The following is a 16,072-nucleotide window of genomic DNA, read 5'->3' on the forward strand; positions in this document are numbered from 1 at the left end:
CTCTTACTATGTGTTGCTATGGCACCTCGCATTATGGCATCCAATCTCAAATGGGGCTTCTAAGTGCTATGTAATAATAATGAGGGAAGAGTAGTGTATGAATTTGAATATTTCAGGCCCTTTCTCTCCGCTTGTGTCTAAATTTAAGATGCATTTTATTAAACACAGAATTGGTTTGAAAACAAATTAACATTTAAAAATAGATAGTTTAATTTACTTTTCAAAAAGACACTTACTGGAAGTGGGTTCTTGCTGTTTGTAGTATTATAGTCAGCTACCATCTCTGTATAAGCTGACTAGTTTTCTGAATACTTAAGAATGTTTTCTCTTTGTAGTTGAGAGATTCTATTCCTAAACAAGGGCCATTCTCATGTTTGGCATTAGTAATCCCATGCTGTCTGGTTTAGTGATCTGAAGCTTACGGGTGATTTAGGAAAATGCATTGATTGACAAAGGATCAGACTGTTGTCCTTAATTAACTTTAAAAGTCGTAGTTTTCATATAGGCACTTAAAGATTTTAGCTAGTTAATCTTAATTCTTAATTCAATTTGCAGACACCGGAAACACTGCCTGGACATACCAAAGCAAAACACCATTACAGAGAAGATGCGGAATGGCTCAAAGGTCAGCAAATAGGCCTTGGAGCATTTTCATCCTGTTATCAAGCTCAAGATGTAGGAACTGGGACATTAATGGCGGTGAAACAGGTATATGCTCTACTTCAGTGAGTATTTTCTAGACGTTTAATGACTGAATAAACAGAGGGAAAGAACTTGAATAAAGATGTATTTACTGGGAGCAGTTTGTAATAATGTTTGCCCTTCACAACGTTCTCTGCAGATCCACAATGCCCTGTATTCTGAGTCATTGCTTGCTCTTTCTGATGCATTGTTTCTAGAATCCTGAAAATTAAAAGTTGCCCAGTTCTCCAAACCGTCCCTATCTTCAGGTGTGATCACAGAACCCACCCCTTTCTCTGTATGGTGTGAATGTTATATTTACATGGGTTCTTCCTCTAAAAGCAAAAGTAATAGTTTGAATTTATATAGCTCTTTTCTTCTGTAGACCTTTAAATACTTTTGTGCCTCAACCAAGTTCACTCAGCAAGTCAGTGACAGAATTGAGAATGAAACCCAGATCTCGACTCCCGGTCCAGGCCGTATTCACTGGATAGTTGTTAGTATAATTGTTGAACTATTCTTTCTCTAGCGGTTAGGATTTTGCCCGCAAAGGACTCGTATGCTATGGAGAAGATGATGTTGTTTAAGAGGTGATTCTTATACCCCACAGAGTTATCCGGGTTGGACCAGCATCCTCAATATGGAAAATGTTTGGATGACAGTCTGTATGAGAGAGGAGCCACAAATGCAAGAGCTCCTTTATAGAGAGGATTTAGGAGCTGCTAGACCTCAGCAGAGATCTTCTGCTTAAGGTGTTTCAGGTCTGCGAGACTTTAAAGTTTGGTTATCGGGCTTGATATGAAGGTGGCTAAGTGGTGTTTAGTGGTCTGTGATATACGGAAGGTTAGACAAGATGATCTGGTCATCCCTTTTGGCCATAAACTCTGACTCTTAAATTCTGAGATCAGTCAGAATAATCTAAGACGTACAGGTTCAAGGACTTTCAGGTCTTCAGATCCAGTGTCCTCTGATCTCTCTCTTCTGAGTGGATGTCAGGTCTATGAAGGGCTCTAAATCCTTCAACTCCTGTGCAACTCCTCTTACAGAACAAAGAGGAAGCGACGGCGTAGGGAGATTTCCTTGCAAGATACTGTCCTTTCAAATCTAGTAAGGATTGAGAACCGAGGATCAATTTCAGTCATGTCCCAGCACATGTGGCCTACTGATTCCATTGTGTCCTAGGGTAATAGGGCCTCTCCATGGATCTGAAATAGCAGGTTACCTTTACTGCAGTAGTCAGGATCTAAATACCAGCATAGTCTTCAGAGCCTTAGACCTTCCCTCTTCCTACTTCTTCAGAGATTAAAAAGATATTTCTGGAATTGGAGAAAGAGGAGGAGATGGAGGCTTTCATACCCTCCCTTCCAGAGTTGTGGATTCAGGGAGCATTCACATATGTCCTCAAGAGTTTACTCCTTTGAAAGGGTTCTAAGACTCCTGCATTGTTGATCTGCAGACACAATATATTTAAACAGTTACTGGTAAGTAACCTTTCATTACTCAGAATCCATTCAGGAAGTCCTTCCTGGTTTTCTCATCTTGTTTCCCTTCTCCCCCCCACTCAGGTTTATGTAGGTGTTTCTCTTGATTTATATCTTTAAAGAACCCGCTTTCTAAATCTAGACCACTTCCAGATTCTATCAAAACCAAATGATTCCCTCTGACTCTTGCCCTTTTCCTGACAGTCAGTAGTACTAATACTGAAAATGTGAATAGTCTCCTGCAAGGCACATTGCAAACATTAATTAATCCTTACAATAAACTGATGTGGAAAGATGGTTTTTACGTATACCATTTCACAGAAGAGGAGAGACTAACAAAGAGTTTAAGCCTAATCTGCAGAGATGACTTCAATTGGAGCTGAAACGCTCAGCACTTCTGAAACCCATGTCACAAGTGACGTGCACAAGGTCACACAGTTAGTGACAGAGCCAAGGCTAAAACCCATCTCTCCCAATATCCTCGTCCAGTGGTCAACCAAATAGACTACAATGCCTCTTTTATAAAGATACTTAATTTGCTGTGGTCTCTGCAGTGCTTCATTTTGTAGCATTTACAAAAAATTTCTGAGACTCCGGAGTCCTGCATGCACTTTAGAGCAATTAATTGTTGAGACACTCTATGTCCAACAACCACAGCTCCAAGCATTGTACTTGAAATTATGTTTCATGTTCCCAATTGCTTATAGATTCCCCTCTTTTTGCCTCTGCATTGGCTCACAAAGTTAGAAAGCATCAACACAGAGGAGGAGCAGAATATGATACAGGAAGATTGGATGACCTTAAGGACTGGAGTAATAGAAATGGGATGAAATATAATCCAAAGTGCAAGGTCATGCACTTAGGGCCAAATTTTCAAAGGTATTTAGGCACCAAGAGATGCAGATACGCGCTTTCAAAAATCCCATTAGGCACCTAAGTAGATTAGGTGTCTAACTCCCATTGAAATCAATGACAGGCAACCACTGTGATTTTCAAAAGCACCTATCTGCATCTTTAGGTGCCTTTGAAAATGTGATCCTTCAGGACTAATGAACAAGAATCTCTGCTGTAAGATGGGGTCTCATCAGTTTGAAACAACAGAGGAGAAAGACTTGGTTGTATTAATGAATCACAGGATGACTGATCCACCATGAAAAAGGCAAATGCGATCCTACGATTCATTGGGGAGGTGTGGCCCCAACTATTATTAACTGCTCCACATTGGTGAGAATTCACAAGGCATGCTGCATGACTCCTCCATCACAAGGGTTCTGCTTTTGGAGAACTCCTGGCATTTTCCCACCTGAACTTGGCTGGAGAGGGAAGTCCTGCCCATAAGTGACACCCTAATCTTATCTGTTTTTGAAAGGAATCGACGAACTAAAAGTAGACTCAGACCCTCACAAACCCTGTTTTTCAATTTTCGCTGTGTTAATGTAGAGAGAGAGTCTTTTTTATTTCCTTTTTACTGTAGCAGCATTTGTTCTGTCCACTCAGAGTGAGTTAAAGGTCTGTAATGTTGCTTTGTGATTCCCAAGAATTTGGAATAGTCTGGGCTTCTTTTTATAGTCAGAATAGTTTAAATGAGTTTAATGTGCAAAGATACCAGGAGAATGATTGCTGCAAGCAGTCTTGGAGTTAAATCCCTACAGATCTTGCCAGCAAAAGGGACTCAAAATATTTAAGACCCAGAACTTGCAGAGTTCTGGACAGTGAGTAGAAGCAGAAAGGAATCGATATTTGAGGCTCTCCAGAATGAGGCATGCATACCTATTAATCTGATGGATCTATGATGCCAAAACCAAATTAACAATTAAGGAAATGCAAACGGTATCAATAAGAGTACCCCAGGGGTCGGTCCTGGGACTGGTTTTGTTCAACATCTTCAGTAATGATCTGGATGATGGGATGGATTGCACCCTCAGCAAGTTCACGGATGACACTAAGCTGAGGGAAGAGAGAGGTAGATATGCTGGAGGGTAGGGATAGGATCCAGAGTGACCTAGATAAATTGGAGGATTGGGTTAAAAGAAATCTGACGTGGTTCAACAAGGACAATGAAGTTAAGTCCATTAAGTCCATTAATGGCTATTAGCCACGATGGGTAAGGAATGGTGTCCCTAGACTCTGTTTGTCAGAGGGTGGAGATGGATGGCAGGAGAGAGATCACTTGATCATTACCTGGCATTGGCCACTGTCGGTAGACCGGATACTGGGCTAGATGGACCTTTGGTCTGACCCAGTACGGCTGTTCTTATGTTCTTATGACAAATACAGAGTCCTGCACTTAGGACAGAAGAATCCTATGCACTGCTACAGGTTGGGGACCAACTAGCTAAGCGGCAGTTCTGCAGAAAAGGACCTGGGGATTACAGTGGACAAGAAGCTGGATATGAGTCAACAGTGTGCCCTTGTTGCCAAGAAGGTTAACACATATTGGGCTGCATTAGTAGGAGCATTGCCAGCAGATCGAGGGAAGTGATTATTCCCCACTATTTGGCACTGGTGAGGCCACATCTGGAGTATTGCATCCAGTTTTGGGCCCCCCACTACAGAAAGGATGTGGACAAATTGGAGAGAGTCCAGCGGAGGGCAACGAAAATGATTAGGGGGCTGAGGCACATGACTTATGGGGAGCAGCTGAGGGAATTGGCCTTTAGTCTGCAGAAGAAGAGAGGAGGGATTTGATAGCAACCTTCAACTACCTGAAGGGGGGTTACAAAGAGGATGGAGCTCAGCTGTAGTGGGTAGGTCTAGGTTGGATATTTGGAAAAATTAATTCGCTAGGACGGTGGTGAAGCACTGGAATGGGTTACCTAGGGAGGTGTTGGAATCTCCGTCCTTAGATGTTTTTAAGGCCGGCTTGACAAAGCCCTGGCTGGGATGATTTAATTGGGGTTGGTCCTTCTTTGAGGAGGGGATTGGACTATAGATGATCTCCTGAGGTCTCTTCCAACCTTAATGATTCTATGAAACTATGACATTAATTTCAAAACTATTATCTAAGGTAAAATTTAAATGTTTTTGTGAAATAGGTGACGTATGTCAGGAACACATCATCTGAACAGGAAGAGGTAGTCGAAGCACTGAGAGAAGAGATAAGGATGATGAATCATCTGAACCATCCTAATATCATTCGAATGTTGGGTGCTACATGTGAGAAGAGCAACTATAATCTCTTTATAGAATGGATGGCAGGTAAACAGCATTCTGTACATAGCAAAAGGGTAACCAAACTTCTGGTAAAAAAGCAAATGCACATCTGTTCCTCTTCTAGGAAGAAAGTAATTCTCCATTTTCCAAGGTTTTCACTGTGTTAAATGAGTGTTACGATTTGTGTCTTTCCACACTAATATATTTTAATGAATGACTGCACTTTGCACATTTATTAGTATAGTTGTAGGCACCAGTAGCCAGCAGTATTTTAGGTTGAAAAACTCTTGTGTCTTCAAGTGATCATACTGGTATCTTTCCAAAATACTCACTTTTTTTTTACCTGAACTTTTCCATGTTTAAGGTGAATTTTATTTGGGAAGTTTGAGCAAAAATCCTTGCACCTGTTCCTGAATTACAGGAGTGCATGTGTAGGTGGGGAGGGATTTCTTGCTGTGAAAAAATTCTACCCACACTTTATGAATGGGGCTAAAGCAGATGACGTTTGTAAGTTAGTAGTGACGTAGTCCTTACTGAGAGACAACTATTCTGTTTTCGTTTTAGGGGAAAGAGTGGGTTTGATTTAATACAGTGGTTCTCAAACTTCACTGTGACCCTCTTCTAACAACAAAATTTACTACATGACCCCAGGAGAGGGGACCAAAGCCTGAGCTCACCCGAGCCCTGCCAGCCAGGAGTGGGGGGGAGTCTGAGCCCCCCTGCCCGGGGTAGAGAGGCCAAAGCTAAAGCCCTTGGGCTTCAGCTTCAGCCCTGTGTCCCAGCAATCTAATGCCAGCACTGGCAACCCCATTAAAATGGGGTCGTGCCCCACTTTGGGGCCCTGACTCACAGTTTGAGAACCGCTGATTTAACAAATATACATTTGAAAATTTCATACTAAGAATGTGCACTAGAAACTGTCTTGATGCTCACAGGTGAGCACTTCAACACGTGTGCCAAGCACATGTGCACAATTTAAGAGCACAGTTGTTAGTTCAAGAGACTTATAAGTTCTGTGGGCTGAATAGTTTCAGATTTTCTTTTTTTAATCTCCATGTACTCTCTCCTCCATCTCCCCACCCTCCAAAAACAAAATTAGACTGGGAAATTGCATGCAACAAAAGATGTATTAAACCTTAAACACTGCACATCACATCTCAAAAAATCATGAGGTGACTATATCAAGGAAAGATCTGTTATTCAGCTGGGGAGAAGTTATGTGCTCCGGGGATGCAGACCTTAGTTTTAAAATATTTTATTCTCAACCGCATAGTATCAAATTCAGAGCAAATTATTTTTTTAAAAAAAATCTTTGCTAGAGCTGCTTGGGATGCTCAACATTTTTATAAAACTATGTTTCAATCAGGAAAAATACAGTAACCCACTACCAGGCTGGAGAGGGCCCCAAAGACAGTTTAGGTTAAATTGAGTTTTCTAAAATAGGGGTTTACCAGTACAGTTCAGTAGAAACGTGTCTTGTAGTTATTCAAAATCCAAACACTTATGGAGTGGTATCTTTAATGACAAATAAGAGACCATGAAGGAGAGCATTGTATCTTCTTCAACAATTATGTATCCTGGTAGACTACTCAGTATTATCAGCCATCTAACATGCAAACCTCAAGTGGGTAGCACTGAATGTAATGGTGCAGAAAACACTTGCCTGAAACACCAGCAGAGTGGAAAAAAATGCAAGAGAAGAAGAGCTCTCAAGTCAAAAAGTTTGATTTTATGGTATAGATAATGTCAGGAATGGTCCTCACATTTTACTGATGTCCAGGTAATATTATACTCCTGGGGGAATTCTGCGCCTAAAATTCTGAGCACAATATTTTAAAATTCTGCATATTTTTTGTTAAAATAACACAATATAATCATGCCCTTTTAAATTATTTCGGTAATTTATTTCAAAATATCTATCAGCAAGTGTATCTGTAACAATACAGACCAAAAAAAAAAAAGATTCCGGTAATTTTTTTGGCAAATGAATTAGGCATATTAATACAGAACTTTGAATAATTAATTTAAATTACAATACACAACTGTATTTCCTGCACCCATCAGAAGCAATCATAGAATCATAGAATATCAGGGTTGGAAGGGACCTCAGGAGGTCACCTAGTCCAACCCCCTGCTCAAAGCAGGACCAATTCCCAACTAAATCATCGCAGCCAGGGCTTTGTCAAGCCGGGCCTTAAAAACCTCCAAGGAAGGAGACTCCACCACCTCCCTAGGTAACTAATATCCAACCTAGACCTCCCCCACTGCAACTTGAGACCATTGGTCCTTGTTCTGTCATCTGCCACCACTGAGAACAGCCGCCATCCATCCTCTTTGGAACCCCCCTTCGGGTAGTTGAAGGCTGCTATCAAATCCCCCCTCATTCTTCTCTTCTGGAGACTAAACAATCCGAGTTCCCTCAGCCTCTCCTCCTAAGTCATGTGCTCCAGACCGCTAATCATTTTTGTTGCCCTCTGCTGGACTCTTTCCAATTTTTCCACATCCTTCTTGTAGTGTGGAACCCAAAACTGGACACAGTACTCCAGATAAGGCCTCACCAATGTCGAATAAAGGGGAATGATCACATTCCTCGATCTATTGGCAATGCCCCTACTTATACAGCCCAAAATGCCGTTAACCTTCTTGGCAACAAGAGCACACTGTTGACTCATATTCAGCTTCTCGTCCACTGTGACCCCTAGGTCCTTTTCTGTGGAACTGCTACCTAGCCATTCGGTCCCCAGTCTGTAGCAGTGCATGGGATTCTTCCGTCCTAAGTGCAGGACTCTGCACTTGTCCTTGTTGAACCTCATCAGGTTTTTTTTGGCCCAATCCTCTAATTTGTCTAGGTCCCTCTGTATCTGATCCCTACCCTCTAGTGTATCTACCACGCCTCCTAGTTTAGTGTCATCTGCAAACTTGCTGAGAGTGCAGTCCACACCATCTTCCAGATCATTAATAAAGATATTAAACAAAACCGGCCCCAAGACCGACCCTTGGGGCACTCAGCTTGAAACCAGCTGCCAACTAGACATGGAGCCATTGATCACTACCCGTTGAGCCCGACGATCTAGCCAGCTTTCTGTCCACCTTACAGTCCATTCATCCAGCCCATACTTCTGTAATTTGCTGGCAAGAATACTGTGGGAGACCGTATCAAAAGCGTTGCTAAAGTCAAGGAATAACACATCCACTGCTTTCCCCTCATCCACAGAGCCAGTTATCTCATCATAGAAGGCAATTAGGTTAGTCAGGCACAACTTCCCCTTGGTGAATCCATGCTGACTTTTCCTGATCACTTTCCTCTCCTCTAAGTGTTTCATAATTGATTCCTTGAGGACCTGCTCCATGATTTTTCAATGGAATGAAATGCCAAGCAATGCAAAGGCTTGGGGGTGTCAGGGATAATGGAGGAGCTGCGGGAGAGGGAAGGAGCCTGGAGTGAACCTGGAGGTTTTTAGGATGTGGGTGGGGGAAATATGGAACAAGTGTTTTTTGGGGGGGTGTAAGAAGGGGGGAAACGGGGGAATTTTTTGCCACTGCGCACACAGAGAACTTTTCCCCACAGAAAATACATTCTGCCCCGAAAGTGCTGCAGTTCTACCTCTTGACCACCACAGGCCGTTGTGGCACCAGAACAGCCTGCTGCATTCATGCTGTTGTCTGTTCTGGCACCACAGTGGCCTCCGGTGGGCAAAAGGTAGAACTGCAACACTTCTGGGGCAGACTATTTTCTGCAGAAAAAAATAAAATTCTGCGGGACACATGAATTCTGCACATGCACAGTGGCACAGAATTTCCCCAGGTGTAGTTGTTATCAAGAGTAGATAGAGGAACACGAGACATGCAAATATTGTCTTTAGAAAACAAAAATGAGAAAAAATTTTGTTTGCATTTTTTCTGTTAAATTAAAAAAATGTAATTGCATATTAAATATTTAAATACAGATATATAAATGTAAGAAAAAGAGAAAATTAAGGTCCACTGAGGAACACTAAATAGGAGGCTTGTTTATGTTCTAACATCGCCATTTACAATAACAATATTTTAAAACTGTTGCTCTTCTTGAGAAACTTAGTACAGTAACAGAGGGTCCCGTGGCACCTTTAAGACTAACGGAAGTATTGGGAGCATAAGCTTTCGTGGGTAAGAACCTCACTTGCATCTGAAGAAGTGAGGTTCTTACCCACGAAAGCTTATGCTCCCAATACTTCTGTTAGTCTTAAAGGTGCCACAGGACCCTCTGTTACTNCGTTAGTCTTAAAGGTGCCACGGGACCCTCTGTTGCTTTTTACAGATTCAGACTAACACGGCTACCCCTCTGATACTTAGTACAGTAAATTGAATTAATATCTGTAGGTTACTTTCCATCAGCAACAGAACTCACTAACTTTTATAAGGCTTTTTTCAGTTTTTCTTTTTAAAGGGATATTTAAGGCAAATAGTTTTAAAATTTGTGCTGAGTTGCAGTTGGAAACTACACAGCTGTGCTCATGGTAGATTTCTTTGCTTATACAGTGCAGCACACATTTTTGAAAAATTGAGTCACTAGTGTCCAATAAAATCATAGAAAAAATTAGTCCAATTATGGCAGCTAAAGCTACCTACTGCTAATCATGCATATAAATATTGGATAAAAAATATAAACAATTTATCTTCCAGGGGGATCAGTTGCTCATTTGTTAAGTAAATATGGAGCTTTCAAAGAATCAGTTGTTATTAACTACACAGAACAACTGCTGCGTGGCCTTTCTTACCTCCATGAGAATCAGATTATCCACAGGGATGTCAAAGGTAAGAACTCCTGATTGTGTTGTCTAATTATTAGAATTCAGACAGCTGCTTTGTTTGAGGGCAGTTATCTGTGTCTCACTCTTATTGGAGATGAGATCTATGCTTGATTTGCCTAGTTGTATTTAGGAACCTTGAAGCTACTAAACTGCATCCAAACATTCATATAGTGCTTAGAGACATTTACCGCCTTACACTTTGGAGACAGTTGCTGATGCAAAAGGTTGATTTAGGGATGAGCAAATTGGTTCAGCTAACATAAGCAGATCAAACCAAACTCAAATCTTTTTGAAGGTTCAGAAATGTTCAGATAGCTTTTCTCCATTTTTCATTATTGGTCACCAGTTTTTCTAGATATTTATTTGGCCCCGGGGCATCTTATTATTTGAGCTCTTGGTCTTCGCTTAAATTTGTAGATGTAAGGGATTCAGACGAATATCTAAATTTTTGGTCCTTATGATAAGGAAAACCGCCAAACCTATGGAATTTTGCTTACAACTAATGTTGATATAACTGTACAGTAAAGATCCAGTAGGAACACCCCGGTCTCTGATTTCAGGCTTACTTGTGGCAGTTTATATTCACACTTAAGATATGAGAACAAATTTCAAGGGAATGCTTTCTTTGGCCCCCTCTTTCTGGAGTTATTTTCAAGTGGATGTGAGCCACTTACATTCAGATAAAGGGATGTAAGGTTTATAGGAGATCTTATATAGGTACAGTAACTCCTCACTTAACGTTGTTTTGTTGTTACATTGCTGATCTATTGGGGAACAAGCTCGTTTAAAGTTGCAAAATGCTCCCTTATAACATCCTTTGGCAGCTGCCTACTTTGTCCACTGTCTGCAGGAATCTCTGGAAGAGCAGCCCCTCCTTCTGGGGATTAGAACTGGGGGGGCCGGCAGACCCCCTATCAGCTCCCCTAAATTCCCTGTAAGGTATGTGGCTTGGCAGCTGCCCCCCACTGCTGCTTCTGCCCTGCCCTCTACCTTGGAGTTGCTCCCCAGAGTTTCCTGCTTGCTGGGGGAGGGTGGGGGAGAGTGGTGCTGATATCAGGATGTCCCCCTGCTCCTGCCCCCCCACCCCCATTCTGTACCCCATCTCTACAAAGGGGAGGAGAGGGACAAAAAGGAGGGAACTTGCTGGAAGCTGTTGCTTCCTGTCTGATCTGCTTAAAGGGCCAATGCACATCTCTCTCTCTCATGCATGCATGCATGCACCTCCCAGCACTTTGGAGAGACAGCATGTGCTGTCAGGAGGAGGGAGTGGTACGCTCCAGCTGGATAGCGTGGGATCATCATCAGGTTCAGTTTTTGCAGGGAAGTGTTTGCAGCTACTGCCCTGCACCTATTGTGTTTCCTCCCTCCTGCCTCAGTCCATGCTGCCTTGTAGAGTGTGATGCTACATTAACAACAGCGTATTAACCCTTGAGGGCTCAGCCAAGTGCTAGTTCATCATTTAGTAGCAAGGCATTCCCTGCGAAATATTCCACCCACTTACTCCACCACTTCAACCAAGCTTCACAGTCATTCATTGCTGTGTACAATATTAAACTGTTTGTTTAAAACTGTTTATATACATATACAGTATAAGTTTTAATGTCTTTTGTCTGGTGAAAAAAATTTCCCTGGAACCTAGCCCCCCCTATTTACATTAATTCTTATTGGGAAATTGAATTCACTTAACATCATTTAGCATAAAGTAGCATTTTTCAGGAACATAACTACAATGTTAAGTGAGGAGTTACTGTAGCTGTATAAGGCCTTCACTAAGTTCTAGTGACCACCATCTTCCAGGGCTGTACTCTGCTTCCTACTCTTACGTTTGCCCCACTTCTGAGGTTTCATGTTGCTTCTCAAAATCTTTTATCTCACATATTCTCACGCCACTGTGTGTAATGTTATCTAAGCATAATGGAGACCGATCAACCACTATTAGACAGTTCTGGGCAGTATTCCGTTCTTAGCTCCTCATCTCCTTGCTTTCATGGGTTTGTCAGACCCTTAGTACTTTTTTAATACAGATAAGCATCTCATCGTGTTTTTGACTGAGAGCCAACTAGCAGTGTTTTTGTTATGCTGTTGACAGGTGCCAATTTGCTAATTGACAGCACAGGTCATAGATTAAGAATTGCTGATTTTGGAGCTGCAGCCAGGTTGGCGTCAAAGGGAACTGGTGCTGGAGAGTTTCAGGGACAGTTGTTGGGAACTATTGCATTTATGGCACCAGAGGTAAGAAGCCACTTTGAAAAAATTTGGGGGGGGGATGTGTGGTAGAGCTTTGTGCAAATAATTAATTCAGCCAAATGGTAACCGAAAACTCTTTGAAACAGTATCCATAAGTGAAGCAGAGCTTCATATAACTTCATTGTCATAAAAAATTGGAATTATGTAAATATATCATGTTTTGTTGCTATCTTGGTGTTTTCCCTTACCAGATGGTTGTTCCGGTTACTCTGAGCTGGACCACATCTTGACATATTGTTCCTTCGTGCAAATAGCCCTGAGCATTCCTAATTACAGGACACTAATTTTTTGTTTGGCCGGGCCCTTTAATTGTTGTTGTTGTACTTCACACATAGATAAAACTTGTCAATATTTACACCCTTGTTAACTCACTTAACCCAAAATTATAATGAAAATGCACTTGATTTGGCTTCTGTGTGTATAAAATAATGCATGTGTAGTGTTAGTGGCATGGAATAAATTAGCTTAAGCCCTGATGTATCTTTCTTTTGTAGGTACTGCGGGGCCAGCAATATGGTAGGAGCTGTGATGTATGGAGCGTTGGCTGTGCTATTATAGAAATGGCTTGTGCTAAACCACCTTGGAATGCTGAGAAGCACTCCAATCACCTAGCTTTGATATTTAAGGTGAGATACCTTGTTGTATTATAAATAAGTTCAGTGCTTGATTTCATGTACAGCAGTGTCGGTTTTAGGAAGAAATAAGTTACACGGTGAATAATAATAATTACAATGCTTCCTTTTTATATAAGGCTTTTTATTACAAATACTACACTAATGTAAATCTGCTACATTCTAGCTACAAATTATTTCCTCTGGGTTTTGTTTTTTTTTGAAAAACGATTCACCCCCAAGAATAGCCTCTACAGAGGAGCACTATACTAAGATATGAATACACCCATAAGTTAGGGAAGCAAAGCAGGAGTGATGTGTGATGTCACTGACATAGATCTTTGTTTCCTATTTTCCTGTTTTATATCACTGTAGTACAAATTATAAAATTGGGTACATTAATATTTTATAACTTGGGGAAGAATATCCTTAACTAAAAATTGATATTTAGCATTCAGGGCTCCAGCCCCAGAGGACTAGAATAAAATAGGCATCCTTTTGATGGACTGGCAATCTCAGAGCATTGGTAAAGGATATTAACCCTTTTCTCTAGATCACGTTTTTTTGGCAATCAGAATTCTTATTCAATTTTCAAAAAAAAAACTATAAAAATCTTAATAGAAATAATCTAGTTGAATAGCATGCATAAATGAAAGAATAAAATATGAGCCAGTACAACAGTAAACATGCACAGATTACAATTTACCGGGTTTCATTAGAATAAAATATTACCTCTGTTGTTCAAGGGCATACATGAATTGGTTGGTGGTCTCAGTCTAGTTAATGATAGCTATGGGTCTACATCACCACAACCATCATCCTAGTTAACCCTAATTGGCATTCATATAGAGAGGCTATGGATTGAATCAACAGAGTGAACTGCACTTCAGACTTAGTGGTTCTGCTTCAAAGTTATGGTTGAAATGCACTGGCAAGGCACTGTGAGGGAGGGTATACTACAGATACCCAACCCTCACCAGTTCCATAGGCTTCCTTGCATTATGCCAGTTAAACACAGATGAGTGGTGTGCCAGAATAATGCTTATACGGTATAAGCATGGCAGGAGAATTTCCCAGTTCCTTGAGCTGATGGGTATGAAGGAGTCTTGTCCTAGAAACAGAATTATAAGAGGATGCAAGGAGAGAACTGAGACTAAGAGTAGCAGCAGAGGGCATGAATATTGGGAAAGCAGACATCACAGCTAACTGAGGTCAGGAAAGTCCCAAAGTGAGGTCAGGGCCAAAGCATTATTTTCCATAATGTAATCACTTGCGTAATCTGTAGAGAAACTGGTTTTGGAAATGAGGAGTTATTCAGTCATCCAGCATCTAGTGGAGTAAATGGAGTAAAAAAAAAAAAAATCAAAACTGTTGATAACTTCTAAAAACATTTTTATTTCTGTCTGTAGATTGCTAGCGCAACTACTGCACCGTCAATCCCCTCACATCTGTCTCCTGGTTTAAGAGATGTGACCCTTCGGTGTTTAGAACTTCAACCTCAGGACAGACCCCCATCACGGGAACTGCTGAAACACCCAGTCTTCCGTACTACATGGTAGCTAATTATGTAAAAATTATGATTTACTGAAGATGCTACTGAATATGGAACAATGCCCATCTCGCAGTGCTGTTTAGCACCGCAGCATGTATTATTCTACTGGTCTTAATTATACATCAAGGATTTAAGGCCAGTGGAGGATCCTTACCTAAGTATGTGATTGACAAATCGAGATCTTTACCTAAGCTCAGTATGCAACCTTTCACAACTTGTGAAGAAATATGTGAACTGTGCCTTTTCAAAGATCTGGCTCAAGGTGAACAAGCAAACATTTTTCTTTAAATCTGCATGATTGTTTAGCAGATAAGATTTATTTTCTTTTGGAGCACTTTTTCAGCAATATTAGCAGCTGAGGGGCTCAGGATCTATTTTAATGTTGCAATCACTGTTCCGTTTCACGTTGTGGTCATAAGCAGAGGGTTCTGCAATTCCATTCAGTTTTTCATCACTGACTAAAAAGGAAATTCTGTATATGTTCCTTTTATTTCACAAAGTATGTTCTCTTAGTGGAGTAATAAATACAAACATGGATGAATACTTTTAAAACCATATTCTGCCTTCATTAAAAATGTGACAAGGCAGCTGTGATTCACTGTGCATTTACTGCTGGCCCTGTAATTTCCTTTTTGAAGTTATGGTTCTATACTTTCATTTTATTTTACATTCAGGGAAAGGTGATCTTTAAAACAATCAATCTTCAGAACTAGGTGCAAACTAGATGTCACTGAATATCTTGCTGATTGAAGAATACAGGTTTATTTGAAATCTGAAAAAAAAAAACTGATAGTTTCAGGCTCTCATAGTGCAGGTATTTTTTTTTTTTTTTTAAAGGAAGATTTCTGTGCATAAAAACAACTTGTAACCCCAGATCATGTTAAATGTTAGTTTTTGAGCCTATTTTCGTGTAACAATTTCTTTTGGTAAACTGTGTAGACAAGTTTCATGTCAAGAGCCCTGCCCATAGCTCCCATTAAAGTCTGTGGGAGTTTTTGCCTTTGACCTAAGTGGGAGTAGGACCAGGGTCTGGATTCAAGTCTCTCAGGCTACGTCCTCACTACGGGGGCGGGGAGTCAATTTAAGATATGCAAATTTAGCTACGCGAATAGCGTAGCTGAATTCGACGTATCCGAGCCGACTTACCCCGCTGTGAGGACAGTGGCAAATCAACCTCCTCGGCTCCCCCGTCGACAGTGCTTACTCCTACCTGCGCTGGTGGAGTACAAGTGTCAATTCGGGGATCGATTGTCGCGTCCCAACGAGACGTGATAATTCAATCCTCGAGAGATCGATTTCTACCAGCCGATTCAGGCGGGTAGTGAAGACGTAGCCTTCCTGTGTAACAAAACTGTATTCATGTTCACCACTGATATTAAGTTTTAGCTGCTGTTTTCCTTCTGCTATACATCATCTATTTACAGTAGCAACTGATTATGTAATTTGAAAATCTGTTAAAAATATGACCTTACCCTAATAAAAAAGTCTTGATTTTAACAAGAAATGAACTTGGACTTGAAAAGCAAGTTAAGACAAAAGTTGATGTAAAGCTTCACC

The 16,072-nt window shown here is 40.9% G+C and overlaps 1 protein-coding gene across 4 annotated transcripts in view; it reads left to right on the forward strand.

The window, feature by feature from the left end:
• The window catches only part of MAP3K1 (mitogen-activated protein kinase kinase kinase 1), a 99,084-nt gene extending 83,740 nt beyond the window's left edge, over positions 1-15,344 (forward strand). For 3 of the 4 annotated variants that reach the window (XM_034773306.1, XM_034773307.1, XM_034773308.1), the window contains 6 exons: positions 556-708; positions 5,198-5,360; positions 9,978-10,109; positions 12,195-12,337; positions 12,847-12,978; positions 14,373-15,344. In XM_034773306.1, the coding sequence (XP_034629197.1) occupies positions 556-708; positions 5,198-5,360; positions 9,978-10,109; positions 12,195-12,337; positions 12,847-12,978; positions 14,373-14,522 (873 nt within the window). In that variant the 3' untranslated portion in view covers positions 14,523-15,344. The remainder of the gene's footprint in view (positions 1-555; positions 709-5,197; positions 5,361-9,977; positions 10,110-12,194; positions 12,338-12,846; positions 12,979-14,372) is intronic. The other variant, XR_004646101.1, reaches the window with a different exon arrangement.
• The last annotated feature ends 728 nt before the right edge of the window (positions 15,345-16,072 follow it).

Source organism: Trachemys scripta, chromosome 6, assembly GCF_013100865.1.
Source record: "Trachemys scripta elegans isolate TJP31775 chromosome 6, CAS_Tse_1.0, whole genome shotgun sequence".
Classification (NCBI taxonomy): Eukaryota; Metazoa; Chordata; order Testudines; family Emydidae; genus Trachemys; species Trachemys scripta.